Source organism: Paramormyrops kingsleyae, chromosome 4 (assembly GCF_048594095.1).
Source record: "Paramormyrops kingsleyae isolate MSU_618 chromosome 4, PKINGS_0.4, whole genome shotgun sequence".
Lineage (NCBI taxonomy): Eukaryota > Metazoa > Chordata > Actinopteri > Osteoglossiformes > Mormyridae > Paramormyrops > Paramormyrops kingsleyae.
The window spans coordinates 16,502,208-16,517,732 of record NC_132800.1 but is presented as its reverse complement, the minus strand read 5'-3'; the positions used below and the strand labels follow the sequence as shown (position 1 = coordinate 16,517,732).

The window sequence follows — 15,525 nt, the reverse complement described above, 5'->3', positions numbered from 1 at the left end:
GGACTTTCTTTACAGCGTTGATTTAAACTCCTCATAACGCTGCATAATTAGCATGCAGTCTTCCTCCGTGAAACATATGGAGATCGCGGCATGAGTCAAACGGTGCCTTGCGTTGCCGAACGTGCTCCATATATGTGAACGCGCACAAAGTCCAATGCAGTTAACACCGTTTTAACAAATCAACTTCTTAACTGGCGTCGTAGTACTGATTAGCCCTGATGGAGACAACCTTGCGTTAGCAAATTTCCTCGGGGTTAAGTCTGATTTGGTTAAACCCCCTTCGTAGTACAGGCCACTGTTGTGTCATTACCCGGTTTAGTTTTGTATTTAAGTTCCTGATCCTGTTCTGTTCTTCCTGGAGTCATTGATGTTTGTTTGATGTTTTATGCTGTGTTCTTTGTTACCTGCCCGCCCCTTGTTGTAATTAGTCTTTGTTTATTCCGATTTACTTTTGACCCCACGTGGTCCTTTTGTTTTGTAAGTGTTTCTTGTGTTTTTCTCTTTGTTAATAAACCCCTGTTTCCCTGCAAGCCGCAAGTGGGTCATCCACATTCCCTTCCTGCCTGCACCATGCCTCGTCCTCACACCCGAGTCCATGACAGATTTTGACAGATTAAATCGAAGAGTTCAGCGTTTACACACCAACCAGAGTCTGTTCGAACTTGTGCATATCCCTGAAATCATTAATTGCGACATCTACAGCACACTCATAATCTTTCCCTTCACCATCACGTTTGATATACAGTACTGTGCAAAAGTCTTAGGCAGTCCAAAGAAATGTTTAAAGCTGTTTATCTGGGTAGCAAGTGTACATTGGCTTAGAACAAAAAACACAATTTAACATTAGAACATGTGCCAATTAAGAGTAGCACAATAAAAACTAGTAATAATTTCTTCTGTTTTCTAAAAAGTTACTGATATCTAGTTGGATGGCTAGATGAACGCCGCTTCAGTTCCCAAAACTCTCCTCAGGGGCACCTCAGCCATTCCATGAGTTTGTTAAATTTCACCAACAGCTCAATTAAATAATTAAATAAATTGGTTTAAAAAATCAGTGACAGGTTGACTAGCTGTATGAGGTGTGCTAGTGGCCAAGTCAAAAAATACATGGCTGCACTGGACAGTCGCTGCAAATACTGGGGTGATTTTAGCTTCTGAAGGTTCTGAAATGGCTAAGCTGACTTTGACAGGAATAATATCATAGTTTTACACCAACACGATGTTACGTAGGCAAGCGGGCGAGCGGAGAAGCAGGCGAGCGGAGCCGTAAATACGGACAAACGGGGTTTATTGGCAGGGAGACAGAGGCACACGGCAAGGAACAGCACATAACACCACAATGACAGATCTCGGGAAACTCACGCAGACGCGGACTAAATACACAAGACAGGTTGAACTGAATAAGCAACAGGTGATTACAACCGAGGTAGTACACGTAGGTAATGAGGGGCGTGGCACACACGAGGATCGTACGAGCCGGGCGTGACAGAACCTCCCCCCAAAGGCACGCCCAGAGGGAGGGAACAGACTCACCAGGAAGGGAGACACAGGGGGAACACCGACAGGCGGAACAAAAGGGCCAGGAGTGAACGAAGGAACCAGAGAGGGACGAGGAGCAGAGACAGGAGGGACAAAGGGACGAGGAGCAGACAGGGGAGACCAGACAGGAACAGACGGAGGACAAAGGGGAGCCCGAGGGAGCCCAGACGGGCGGCAGCTGGAGGGGCCGCAGGCGACTGGGAGGAGGGAGCAGGAGGGGACCACGACGGGAACAAGGAGACAGGACGAGGGACAGACGGAGGAGACAAGGAGGGAGTCGGAGGGGACACCAGCGAAGGCAAGGAGGAGGGGGAAGCCACAGCAGGCGACAGCGCAGCCACAGCCGGCAAAGGTGCCGTCTGCCGACGCGCCGGAGCAGGGGGACCCGCAGGCGACCGACGAGGAGTCGTAGGCGGGACCGAGGCCGGGCGACGAGGCGATAGCCGACCCGGAACCAGGTGATGATGTTTTTAAAACACGGTCTATGAAGTTTTTTGGTCAGCTTTTTTTTTAAGTAAAAGTAAAATGGTTTGGGATCGTACAGGTACGCTGGCTTGGGTGGCTAACAGCACACCTGACACAGATCTCCTGCATGTCCTCTTCGATTACCTGAATCCAGAATACAGGCCAGGGCCTCTTTGATTATCTTCATGGCAGATGTGTTGTTGTTCCCATCCACAGCATCTTCACATAAAGACAGTGCCACAAAACGCTCGCAGTCGTCAATTGTCAGAGCCGGATCCCCCAAAGTGTCCACGAATGCAGGCCAAGCATACGGGAGCACACCCGCCGCATCAGACATCAGCCATTGTGACCATGTTGGCAGGCGCGGATCACCATTGGACCCCATGATGCACACTGCTGGGGGACGAGTTGAGGAGAAGGCTCTGGTGGGTTGTTGTTGTTCAGCATTAGTCCAAAAGTATGTTCACCTATCGGTGGAGGCCAGGATGGGCTCCATGGAGTGGCTGCTTCGGGAGCTGTCGGGCTGGTCGAAGTTGTCTGTCCGTTTTCCATTGCACGCTGGGGAGGTGTATCTCGTCCTGAGTGTTGGCTCACAGGAGTGATGGGTATTAATACGTTTTCTAACATGTCTAAGTGCATGCTTCGCTAGTTTCATTGGCTGTTACTGTAATCATTATGTGAGAATATGCTACACAAAGCGCCATGCTTGCGATGTCTTGTCGGTTTGCGTGGAGCCCATGTTGGGTTTAGGTGTGCTAAGTTGCTGGGTGGAGGCGTCGCTGGGCCCATCAAACTCCTTGCAGGCTCTGGCTATATGAGGTCGACAACAATTTGACAGCTGGTAGCCATTTTGTTTCCAATTTGACAGCTGCTTGACCCCGCAAGTCGCTCTTTAAAGGAATGGTTTATGGCTCTATGCAGACTTGCTACACAAGCAAAAGCATGCTGGGATAAGTTGTTTTATGGGTTGTGTCTCTGAATGCATGCGCTACATGGAGAGAGAGAGAGAGAGCATGCTGGGATATGTCTATGCGCATGCTACAGGGTCATCGAGTGCATTCTGTGTGGATCACTCACGTCAACTTCCGTCGCCGTCGAGTACAGAAGTAAAGGTAATTCCTCGTTAATGTTTGCTGGTTAAATGCTTTCTTCAAACTTATACCGAAATAAAACACTGGTAAATACTGCTATAGTTTTTCTTCTTCTTTAAACATTTTGGTTAAATATAATGAGTTTAAGTGCTTTCTTCTTTTAAAATAGGGAAAGTGTTGGGACACGTGTGCCTACTCCTAACAGCACGTGTCCGTGGCTGGACCCCCTCTAGATGTGTATGTGCTAGTTTACATTCACCCTGCTATATGTTTTTTATTATTCCTTAAAACGTAATTTTAAAAAATAAATAAATAACACATTAATAAATATATGTAATGTATTTTTATTCTATTAAAGTTTAACGGCCCCCATCTCCCAAAACCACATGTCCCTTATCAGCACATACACACCACGTGGCCCTATCGGCCAAGCACATCTGATACCATATATGGACATAACCCCTGGATCAGTCAGAATAAAGGGATATGCCCCCTTCTGCTTATGATGTCATAAATAGACCCCTACTAAGCTCCTCCCAAAGTGCCATGTAACCTCTCTGCTATTGCTCACCATGAATCCATGACACTGAAATCTACAAATCAAGCCAGAAATCTAGGTGTAGTTCTGGACTCAGACCTAAATTTCAAGTCACATAAAGAAAATTACAAAATCTGCCTCCCACCAGCTTAAACACAAGAATGCAAGAATTAAAGGATTTCTCTCTAAACCAGATACAGAAAAGCTTGTTCATGTGTTTATTTTCAGAAGGCTAGACTATTGTAATGGTGTCTTCACACGTCTTGGTAATAAATCAGTCAGCCAGCTGCAGCTCATCCAGAATGCTGCCACCAGAGTCCTCACTAACACCAAGGAAGTAGAGCATATTACACAGGTCCTTAAATCACTGCACTGGCTTCCTCTGCATCTCAGGATTGATTCTAAAATATTATTACTTGTCTACAAGGCACTAAATGGCACTAATTTCCTTGAACGTTGTGAAGCATCCAGACCCCTGAGGGCATCTGGGAAAGGTTTACTCAGTGTCTCAGAATGAAGACCAAGTAGGGTGAAGCAGCTTTTAGTCTCTATGCTCCCTGTCTGTGAAACAAGCTTCCTGAAGACCTGAGGTCTGCAAACACTGTCAGCTGATTATAATCAGGGCTTAAAACATTACTGTTTGTTGCAGCATTTTAATACATTATATCAGCAGGAGTTTAGTCATACGCTGCCTCTACAATGTAACTTCTTTTTAGTTAATTATTATTATTTTTTGGCTTTTAGGCTTTTTAAAATTGTCTTTTAAATTGACAATGAACGTGTTTGTAAGTCCCACACTAAAGTTCCGAAGTACCAAAAAAGTACCCCAGGTGAAATGGTACTTTGGGTACTGGAACTATTGGTATTGGTACTTGACCAGAAGTCAATGGAAAAGGGAAAGTACCAAAAGTACCGTACCTGGTGCAGTGGAAAAGCACCCTGAATGAACTTGCCTTGCTTTGAAATTGGGTTCAAAGGTTACTGACATAAACAGACCATGTGAATGTGAAAGACCAGGAGGCAGCGGGAGAGAGAAAGAGAAGCTCCACTAGCAGAAGAAAACGAAACACAATAAAACACACTCCACCTCATACAGGGAGAGAGAAGCGTGTGTGTGAACAGACTCACATTGTAAGAATTCTGCTCTGGTCCTGGGCACTAATACCGGTAGGATGGTGTCTTTGGTAACTAGAAGGATACAGAGAGAAACAGGGATGTGAGTAAAAGGAATTTACTTGTGGGAGATGGACTTCACTCACTGTGGAGATAACAGCAGTAGATTATTATCATTATGAGGGACAATAACAGGCATTTTAACAAGCTGAAAATTCATGTAAGTTACACATAATACAGTTTTTTGTTTCTATAATGTAGAAGAAACATGTTTCATGTGATCTGGGTTTTGCAACCAGTAGAATATGAAGCTCTTTCACCAGTTATCACAAAGATTTAAACTTACTGAAAACAAACTGACTTGGTCACACAAATGTGAGGCTGACTGTACTGCAAACTCTCTCTGCATGGTCTACATCAGGGGTGGCCAGTCTTACCCGCAAAGTGCCAGTGTGTATGCAGGTTTTTGGGATAACCTTTAGGTCAGTTGTTCGACCCCAGGTATGAGGACTCTTCAGCCAATCAGTCCTCTAATTAGTAATCCAGCAAAAACCCGCAGACAGCAGCCCTTTCTGGATAAGATTGGCCACCCCTGGTCTATATTAACATGAACAGACTAGAAAATGTATTAACCTGTATGATGGATCTCTGCCATTTTCTTTCTGCAAACATTCTCCAGTTGATCTTTCAGTTCAGAAACCACCTTCCTTAAATTCCCAAAATCAGATCTTGGACTGACAGAGATTCTAGGTCCAAATCCAGCTTCAGGGGTGACAGGAAGACCCTGGAACCTCTACAGATACACAGTCTAATTAAACAGCTTCATCAAAACAAATTTGTATTGTAATGTAATTAACACCATTAACATCTGACAAATGACAGACTAGCTGAAATACAAATGAGAACATGCATCCATTTGAATACTCTGGTTTTCTTATTGTCAAAGTAGCTGTTCTGTTACCTGGAGGAAATGGATGTGATCCTCTGTGTGTGAAAGCTGCTCCAGCTCAGAGTGTCTCCTCTTCAGTTCATCAATCTCCTGCTTCAGTCTCTTCATGTCTCCTTCAGCCTGACTCACTGCTGCCTTCTCCTGATCTCTGATCAGCTCTGTCATCTCAGAGCGACTTCTCTCAATGGAGCGGATCATCTTAGTGAAGATCCTCTCACTGTCCTCCACTGCTGACTGTGCTGATCTCTGTTGGTGACACAGGGAGCAGAGGACAGTAAATTACAATTGGCCCCTTTTGAGACTCCAGAGAGCCTCATTGTACAATAGTGATGTGAGCTGACAGGAGGTATAAAAACAGCACAGGGCTGGGGTTTGGAGCGTCACCATGCTGGATGCCTCAGGTACTGAAACCCAGCCAGCACTGATTGGAAATGATCCCTCATTAAGCTCATACACTGTCAGCTGCAGGGATTTGGCAGAGACTGGTGGCTGTATGGGGCAGGTTGGTTGTCACCATTAGGTCTCAGTTTAATAGGTGACTTTCTTGGTGTTTATTTGCATTATGCTGGGTTGAGAAAAGTTGCATTTTTCTCATGTAACCGGTGATTGTTAGGGATGACGTCACCCACGGATCCCGTATCGGGTTGCATGCACGAGAGGCTGTTTAGTAGATAATTGGGGGTGTTCCGCAGCGAAGTTTTAATCGGGGAGAAACAGCCGCGCACGCAATTAATTAGGATCGGCGTGGATAAAAGTGGTGGAAGCCGGTAGGGGGGGCGTGGTCCGATTGTTGTTGTGACACTCCTGTGAGCGACGGAAATTGTGGTGAGCGGTTGGTTCCGGGTCCAGGCGGCGGTGCAAGGTAATGAGTAATAGTGGTTGGAAGGTTGTTGCGGGGTGCATTTCTTTTCGGGTATGTAAGGATTGTCGATCTCTTCCCAGGCTGGGTGCTGGGTGACAAGTGTCTGGGTTTATGCTGCTGCTCAGATAGGACACAGGTGGACACATGATGTGTAGAATAAATGTTGAACTTGTGTATCTTGTGAGTATGGTCTGAAATGGGTGTATGTTTGCAGGAGACCGTCACTGCTGTTTTGCCTGTTTTGATTGTTTTGTAAGATTATGTGGGTTGTATTGGTATGGTTGTGAATAAGGGGTGGTTACCAGGGCTAACTGGGTACTGGCTGGTATAGTGGGTGGGGGTCTTGAGGGTATTTTATTGACCGCTTCCCCATCTATAGAGCCAGTGAATGTGGTGCTGGAGTTTGGGAGCTGGAGGTTGTTTCCTGCACTGCATGGAGTGAATGTGGGGTGAATTATAGGTACTAACTCCAGGATGTGGTTTGCTGTGATTTTTGGTGTTAACTCCCACTTGGATATGTGAGTCCTTGGTGTGTATGTGTGCGGTGTTTCCTCTTCCCTTCCTTTTCCTCCAGGTAAGCACCTTCCCTGGCTGGCTAAGGGGTCAAGGCAGGATTATAGCGTTGGACCACCAGTGCCTTGGTTTTGCTCTCAACCCCTATTTGTCATGTTCTGGTTGTAGTGGTGTTATATGCTGATAATTGTTTATCGGCTTGGAGGTTTTAAATATTGTGTTGATAAACTGTTTTAATTCTGGGATATGCATCTGTGTTCATGCAAGGTGGCTGCGGGTGGAAGTTCTGGGGGTTAATTATACATCCTAAGGGGCAGGGCCTTGGGTGGCGTAGTCCGGTTCTTGCGTAACCTTGCAGCCCAAGGTTACAATCTTGGGTGGCGTAGTCGGCAGGATTCGCATTTTCTTACCAGAGACAAGTATCCCAGTTTTTGGTGTGTTCTGTTTGTTGGATTGATTTGATTGGTAGGCAAAACAGCAGTGGCCCATTGACGGACATTACCTGTACTGGCTGGGGCTGGATTTTTATTCTGCAGTGTGTGTGGAGAGGAGCCATGTCTGAAGAGGTTCAGGGACTCAAGGACTTGGTGCAACAGCTGCAGGCTGAGAATGAACATCTTCGGCGGGAGTATGCCCCGATACAGCCCAGCACCAGCGGTTCAACGGCAAGGACTGAAGCGCATTTGGTTAACACTGGGATGGAACGGTTGTATATACCTAGGGAGCGGAGGTGCCCAGTGTTTCGGGGAACTTTTGGGATTGGGGTGGATGAATGGTTGGAGGAGGTAAAGGCTAGTGTGAGGGCCCGACATCTGAATGGATTGGAGGAAGCTTATTTTATGTATGATCATCTAGATGGGGAGGCTAAGGCTGACATTCGGTATCGGAGTAGGGCTGAAAGGGAGGACCCTGCTGTAATAGCCATTATTTTGAAGGAATTGTATGGTTGTGTGAACTCCTATGTTGAGTTACAGGAGGGTTTCTTTTCACGTAAACAACAGGAGGGAGAATCATTACAGGAATATTCTCATGCTCTTTGTTCCTTGATGGATAAAGTGTTGCAATGTGCTCCTGATTCTGTCCCTGATTCTGATATGTTGTTGCGTGATCAGTTTGTGGAGTATGTGTATGATCCAGCTCTGCGTAGGGAGTTGAAGCGCTTTGTTCGCCAGGCCCCCCAGCTGTCCATGCTTGATGTTCGGGCCGAAGACATCCGATGGGAGCGGGAGGGGAGGCCTAGTGAATGTGGGAGGGGTAGGAGTTATTCTGTGCCCTCGTTGTGTGCTATGCATTACACTCAACCCTCGCCTAAGGTTGAGCCTTTACCTCCCGGGCCCACTGGTGTAGTTAGCCGAGCTAAAGCGGATGTTGCTAATACACCAGGAGCAATTGAATTTCCTGACCAAAAGTGTTTCTGTCCTATCAGTTTCGCAGCGGCCGATGGGCCAGAGTCGCTCTGGTACTGTTTGTCGTAGGTGTCAGCAGCCAGGCCACTATGCACGGGAGTGTGACAATGAACGGGTTGCGTTGCCGGGTCTTCGGGTATCTGCTGGTCAAGCCGGTATTACATCCCAGCCGTCGGAAAACTAGGCCCCTCCAATGCGTTGAGCCACTCATTGGAAGGGGGCAACATTGGCTCTAGTCAGCCTACCCCGGTAAGTCAGGCCACTTCCTTGTTGGTAGGTCAGTGCCCTACTGTAACTGTTAAAGTAGGGGGAGTAGGGGTGAAGTGTTTATTAGATACAGGGTCAATGGTGTCAACCCTACCAGAGAGTCTCTTTCGGGAGCACATGCAGGGCCAACTGAAAGATTGTAATTGGTTGCATTTACAGGCAGCAAATGGTCTTGAAATACCATATGTGGGTTATGTTGAGTTGGCAGTTGAGGTTTTGGGTAAACATCTACCAAAGAGAGGCTGGTTGGTGGTTAGGGATCCTCCTGGGCCACATGGTTCTAATACACCAGGGGTGTTGGGAATGAATGTGATCAGGGAATGCTATACTGAATTATTTATCCAGCATGGTTCAGCCCTTTTTGATGGTTCCACCCTTGGTCCAGAGGTTCAACAGTGGAGGGAGGTGTTCCAGTTCTGCCAGCAAGCTCAAGTTAATGACCCTCACCCCACGGGATTGGCAAAAGTAAGAGGCCGAAAGGCTGTCTATATACCTGGGGGAACAGTTAAGTTTGTTGCAGCAACCTGCGCCGAGAAGTTGGGCGGAGCTTTAGGGGAAGTGTTATTTGAACCCCCCAGTGGAGCTCGGCAGCTCCCAAGTAGTTTGTTGCCCCTTCCGGCCTTCCTCAGAATATATAAGGGGACTGTGTGTTCCTATTTTGAACATCAATAAAACCATGGCCATTCTTTATGGATCCGCGCTGTCCAGTGGGTATAGTGACACAGGCCCAAGTAGTAAGTCTGCCTCCCGGAGTGACTGAGAGGTTGGGTAAATCAGCCCCCTGGGGAGGAGAGTACCTTGGGTGGGGTAGCCCTTTCTGTGAATGCCCATATGGGTGGTTACCATCCAGTGTTGGAGCAAATTCAGGGACTTGATCTGTCAGCATTACCGTCATTGGAGCAAGGAAGTGTTAGGGGTTTGTTGAGGCAATATGCTGGAGTGTTTTCGTCATCGGAGAGTGACTTGGGATGTACTACGCTCCTGTCACACGATATTCCCCTTATGGATGATAAGCCTGTGAGACAAAGGTTTAGACGTATCCCCCCGTCGGATTATGAGGCTGTGAGGGCTCATATTCATCAACTGTTGGATAGCCAAGTTATCCGAGAGAGTTGTATCCCCTTTGCCTCTCCCATTGTGTTGGTGAAAAAGAAAGATGGCCGCTTGAGGATGTGTGTGGATTATCGGCAGTTGAACAGCAAAACTCGTAGGGATGCATTCCCTCTGCCTCGTATTGAGGAGACGCTAGATTCCTTATCCGGGACTCAGTGGTTTTCAACCATTGATTTGTCCAGTGGATACCATCAAATCCCTGTTACGGAGAGTGATCGTCCTAAGACAGCTTTTTGTACCCCCTTTGGGTTATTTGAATTTAATAGAATGCCCTTTGGGTTGTGTAATGTGCCTAGCACGTTCCAGCGATTGATGGAGCGGCTATTTGGGGACCAGAATGGGCAGTCATTATGGTTGTACTTGGATGACATTATCTTTTCCTCCAATGCAGGTGAACATTTGAAGCGCTTGGAGTTGGTGTTGGGGCGATTACAGAGGGAGGGAGTGAAGGCTAATTTGGAGAAGTGTTTTTTTTTTAGGAAGGAGGTGCGCTACCTTGGCCATCGTATCTCCTGTGACGGCGTCACTACTGACCCAGAGAAGGTGTCTGCAGTAGCAAACTGGCCTAGGCCGAGGAATATCCAGGAATTGCGGTCTTTCCTGGGTTTTGCCAGTTATTATCGGCGTTTCGTAGAGGGCTTTGCAAGACTGGCGGCTCCCCTACATCGCTTGGTAGCAGAACAAGGGGGGGGTAGGGGTCGTAGGGGCCAGAGGTTGAGTGTGGAGGAGGTGTGGCCAGAAGGATGCGAGGAGAGCTTTCAGCAGCTGAAGGTACGACTTGTTAATGCCCCGACTTTGGCTTTTGCAAATTTTTCTTTGCCTTTTATTTTGGAGGTGGACGCGAGTCATCATGGACTGGGGGCTGTGCTTTCTCAAGAGCAGGAGGGAAAGGTGCGTCCTGTGGCATATGCTAGCCGGAGCCTCAACCCAGCTGAGAGGAAGTACAGCTCTATGAAGCTGGAATTTTTGGGGTTGAAGTGGGCAATGACAGAAATTCCGGGAATATTTATGGGGCCAACAGTGTGTAGTATGGACAGATAACAATCCTTTAAGCCACCTGAGTACTGCTAAATAAGGGGCAACTGAGCAGAGGTGGGTGGCTGAACTGGCAGCATTTAATTTTTCGGTTCGCTATAGGCCTGGTAGAACTAATGGCAATGCTGATGCTCTGTCACGGCAACAATTAGAGTCTAATTCCGAGAGTTTGGTATCAGTTTTCCCGGAAGGGGTGTTGCCATCTCCCCTACAGGAGGCCATGTCGGGAAGGGTGCCACCAGTGACGCAGTCAGCTATAACAGTGCTCTCGCAGCGTTCCTCGGCTGAGTTGAGGAAGCTTCAGGAGATGGATCCTATAATTAGTGCTGTTCTTCCTTTTTGGGTGGCAGGGTGTAAGCCGAGTCGAGGAGAACGAGAGGGGTTGCCGCCAGCTGCACGAATGTTGTTGCGGGAGTGGGACCGCCTCATAGTGGCAGATGGTCTCCTGCACCGTAGGGTCTTTAGGCCTGATGGGGGAGAAGGGTGGTTGCAATTCCTGCTCCCGGCATCTTTAATGAAAGAGGTTTTGCACCAGTTGCATGACGCCCAGGGACATCAGGGCAACGAGCGGACAGCGGATTTGGTCCGCCAGAGGTGTTTTTGGCCAGGGATGGCAAAGGACATTAGGGAATGGTGTGAACAATGTGAGCGTTGTACACTCGCTAAATCTTCCCAGACACAGGGACGGGCTCCGATGGGCCATTTGTTGGCAAATAGGCCAAATGAAGTGTTAGCCATAGACTTCTCGTTTTTGGAGCCCTCTAGGGATGGGTTGGAACAGGTGTTGGTATTAACTGATGTGTTTTCCAAGTTCACCCAGGTTATACCCACTCGGGACCAGCGAGCTTCTACTGTGGCTGGTGTTCTCCTTAGGGAATCGTTTGGAGTTCCAGCAAGGCTCCATTCCGATCAGGGTCGGTGTTTCGAGAGTGCGATTGTCCGTCAGTTGTGTGATTTGTATAACATCCAGAAGACTCGCACTACCCCATATCATCCACAAGGGAATGGTCAGTGCGAGCGCTTCAATCGCACAATGCACAACCTATTACGCACCCTGTCGACAGAACAGAAGAGCCACTGGCCACAGTATCTTCCACAGCTGGTGTTTAGTTATAACACAACCCCACATCAGACTACTGGTGAGTCTCCACACTTTCTGATGTTTGGCCAGGAACCTCAATTACCAGTGGATTTTCTTTTGGGGTAGGAGGTCAGAACCGTGGAGGGGTACTAGGTGTGAGTGGGTGCAGGAACATCAGAGGCGCCTGGAGGTGGCTTTCAGTAGTGTCCGGGGGAAGTTGCGACGTGCAGCTGACCATCGGAAAGCAAGGCATGACTCAAGGGCACTGTGTGTGGGTGGCGTAGTCCGGTTCTTGCGTAACCTTGCAGCCCAAGGTTACACTCAAATGGGACTTTTATGGTACTTTTCTAAATAAATAAGCTACTACTGCTGCAACACTTGGTTAAACTCTTATCTAGCAACTTTGTCCCATTAAATCTCTGACCCAGAATAACCCACAGCAGCATTACTTTGATTAATCCGCACAAGTCTGTAAATCTGCAATCTGTTGAATCTGAAAGAATTAATATGATCACAAGCCAGCTGTTATCTTCTCCTCAGGTTCATACTCACTGTGATTGAGGCCACAGCCTCTCTCAGCTCCTGCAGCTCCTTCTCTCTCATCTGAATTCTCTGCTGAAATTCTCTCTGTGTTTTACCCATTTGTTTCTACAGATAGGAAACAAGATGGCAAAACAAGTTTGTTTCATTAGCTGGGATCATATCCATTAATCATCCTGTCCAGGGTGGACCCCAGCCTTGGGCCCTATGCTGCCTGGGAAAGGATCCAGGCGTTCTCTGTGACCCTGACCTGGATTACCGGTTAGGAGATGGATGGATGGATATTATTAAATGATTTATTGACTGTAGGTAGGATAAACTGACCATAGACCCTTTGGTCCTGTTTCCACCTGGTATTAACATGCGTCCTGGGTGATCCAATCACAAGTGCACAGCGCTAATTACAGATGTGAAGGCACCCAGGACACATTGAAGATGCATTGAGATCCGATCACTCAAACCACATTGGGAGGTGATCTGGGCCGCATATGGCCACATTCTTACAGCAATGTGAAGGCGAATGTGTCCTGGGCTGCATTGCAGGACCGGCTACTCAACTGACGTCCTATTTGATTTATGTCAGATCGCATGTCAGTTGAGAATGAGCCACTGTGTAGTAAACTGCACTGTGAACAATAATAATGCATCTTTTCTCCTGCGACACTAAAAACTCTGAATCTGCTGGGAATTCGGACCGTCGAATTGGAGCAACATTGAAATGTTGTCTTTGTATTTTTTAACCTCATATTTTTGCACGTGAATTCAGACCATCGAATTTCCGATGCATATTTCCAATGCATAAATATTCAATGTTAGAATTTCAGTAGCATATAAAATTCAGATTCTGATGACACAGATTTACTTCCATATGTTTCAGTACAAATTCAATCAGAACTTTTTAAATGTGCATTTTCTGTTAATCTTTCTTTCATTTTACCAAACCAGACTTGCTATGAGTATTTTCATAGCAATTATACTCACATGTTAAGACAAAAAATTTATTTGAAATAAAAATGACTTATCATTTACTGTATATAAGAGCACTTCTGGCCTGACCTGTATCTCTGTCCTTCCTGCAGCAGCTGAGACTGTATCATGGCCTCTGTGTTCTTCCACCATACAGAGATAACAGATACACTGCTGGTCGGTACGGCAGTAGACCTCCAGCAGTTTGTCATGGTGGGAACAGACCTTGTCCTGCAGACGTCCAGTGGCATCAGTCAGCTTGTGCTTCTTAAAAGCTGGAAACTCATAGTGAGGCTGGAGGTGAGTTTCACAGTAAGAGGCCAGACACACCAGGCAGTACTTGACAGCTTTGTGTTTTCTCCCAGTACAGAAATCACACTCCACATCTCCAGGTCCAGCATAATGGTCAGCAGGAGTAGTTGCTTGTAGTCCAATCTTCTTCAGTTTCTCCACCACTTCAGCCAGTATGGTGTTTCTGCCCAGAGCAGGTCTGGGTACGAAGGTCTGTCTGCACTGGGGGCAGCTGTAAACTCCAGCATGATCCTCCTGATTCCAGCAGCTCTTAATGCAGCTCATACAGTAACTGTGTCCACAGGGAACAGTCACTGGATCCTTCAGTAGATCCAGACATATTGGACAGCTGAACTGGTTCTCATCCAGTGTGGAACTGGCTTCTGCCATTTTACCACGAGCTCTGATAGGATTCAGTTTCGTTTTCTCTCAGTCGTCTGTGTGTGAGAGTGGGAGGAACTTCCTGCTTCTCAGGCTGCAGTAGGTGTGGTTTTGGACTGAGGCCAGACTGAGAAGAGCAGACTGGGCAAACACTGGAGTTTGAATGTGTGCGTAAAATCGAACATCAGATTAACTATAGAGACACACACACAGTTCAGACTAGATAATCTGCCTGAAGTTAAGCTGGTTAAGGCCTGGCCAGTACTTGGATAGGAGACCAACTAGGAAAGCTAGGTTGCTGCTGAAGAGGTGTTAATGTTGCCAACAAATTAGCTCAACCTGTGGTCTGTGTGGATCCCAGTGCAGTGATGGGGACACTGTGCTGTATAAATGGTGTGTCCTTTGGATGAGATATAAAACTGAGGTCCTGACTCTCTGAGGTCACATGGCTAAAAAATTGCCCACTATGGCCCTGTGCAATCTGGTCTCTTAATCCTCCCCTATATCAAATATTCTCTCCTGCCCCTTCACCACCTTAGTTACTGTCTGGTTTGCGTACTGGTGCAGAATGGCTGCTGTCACATCATCCTGGTGGGGGCTACACAGTGGTGGTGATTGAAATGGCTTCCCTTTGCTTCTGTGAAACCCTTCATTCATTCATAACTGTTATTGACATTGTTTTTCCCCAAACAAGCTATATAACTACTTTGATTTTATAGATAGAAAATAGGTAGAAAGGTGTCACGCCCCGCTCCGTCCGCTCCTAATGTGTGCCACGCCCACCTCGTTACCTCGTGTTCAGCCCTGATTGTGATCACCTGTGTCCTGTTATGTCTGGCTAGTCTTTTGTATTTAGTCCTCGTCTGAGTCAGTCTTCCCCAGACTCGTCATTGATGTTTGCTGTCGTGTTTCCCCGGTCCTGCTTCCCTTAATAAATCCCCGTTTTACCCTGCTTCCCTGCTTGCTTGCCCGGCGATCCTGACAGAAAGGTATTAGGGAGCAGTTCTATTGAATGAATTTCTGTCTATTTAGAAGCTTGTCTGTTTATTCTCCACATGAAGCAAATGTACTGCAAGAACTTGAAGCTGTCATGTGGTTTCAGGTGTAACATGCACATATGTGCAATTATCGATAAACTGTGTCAGGTTTAGACAGAATAAGCTTTGATAAGTACTATATATCAATGTACAGATTTTTTTTTTTACATTGTTCAATATAATATAAATTAATATAAAGGATGCAGCACACAAATGTCATATTTTTTCATTTTGTTTCTGTATGTGTTCTGGGAGTCTCTGTCTGTCTGTGTCCTTAATGAAATGCTGTGTCACCATGTCCTTTATAATATGCTGAGTCACTGTGCCCCTGATGAAAT

At 46.8% G+C, this 15,525-nt stretch overlaps 1 protein-coding gene across 1 annotated transcript in view; it reads right to left on the bottom strand.

The window, feature by feature from the left end:
- Window positions 1–14,176, bottom strand: part of LOC140588908 (tripartite motif-containing protein 16-like) — a 28,384-nt gene extending 14,208 nt beyond the window's left edge. The window contains exons 1-5 of the mRNA XM_072711560.1: window positions 13,569–14,176; window positions 12,525–12,620; window positions 5,708–5,941; window positions 5,380–5,539; window positions 4,762–4,821 (exon numbers count right to left, since the gene is read on the bottom strand). Coding sequence (XP_072567661.1) covers window positions 4,762–4,821; window positions 5,380–5,539; window positions 5,708–5,941; window positions 12,525–12,620; window positions 13,569–14,159 — 1,141 coding nt within the window. The 5' untranslated portion in view covers window positions 14,160–14,176. The remainder of the gene's footprint in view (window positions 1–4,761; window positions 4,822–5,379; window positions 5,540–5,707; window positions 5,942–12,524; window positions 12,621–13,568) is intronic.
- Window positions 14,177–15,525: the final 1,349 nt, after the last annotated feature.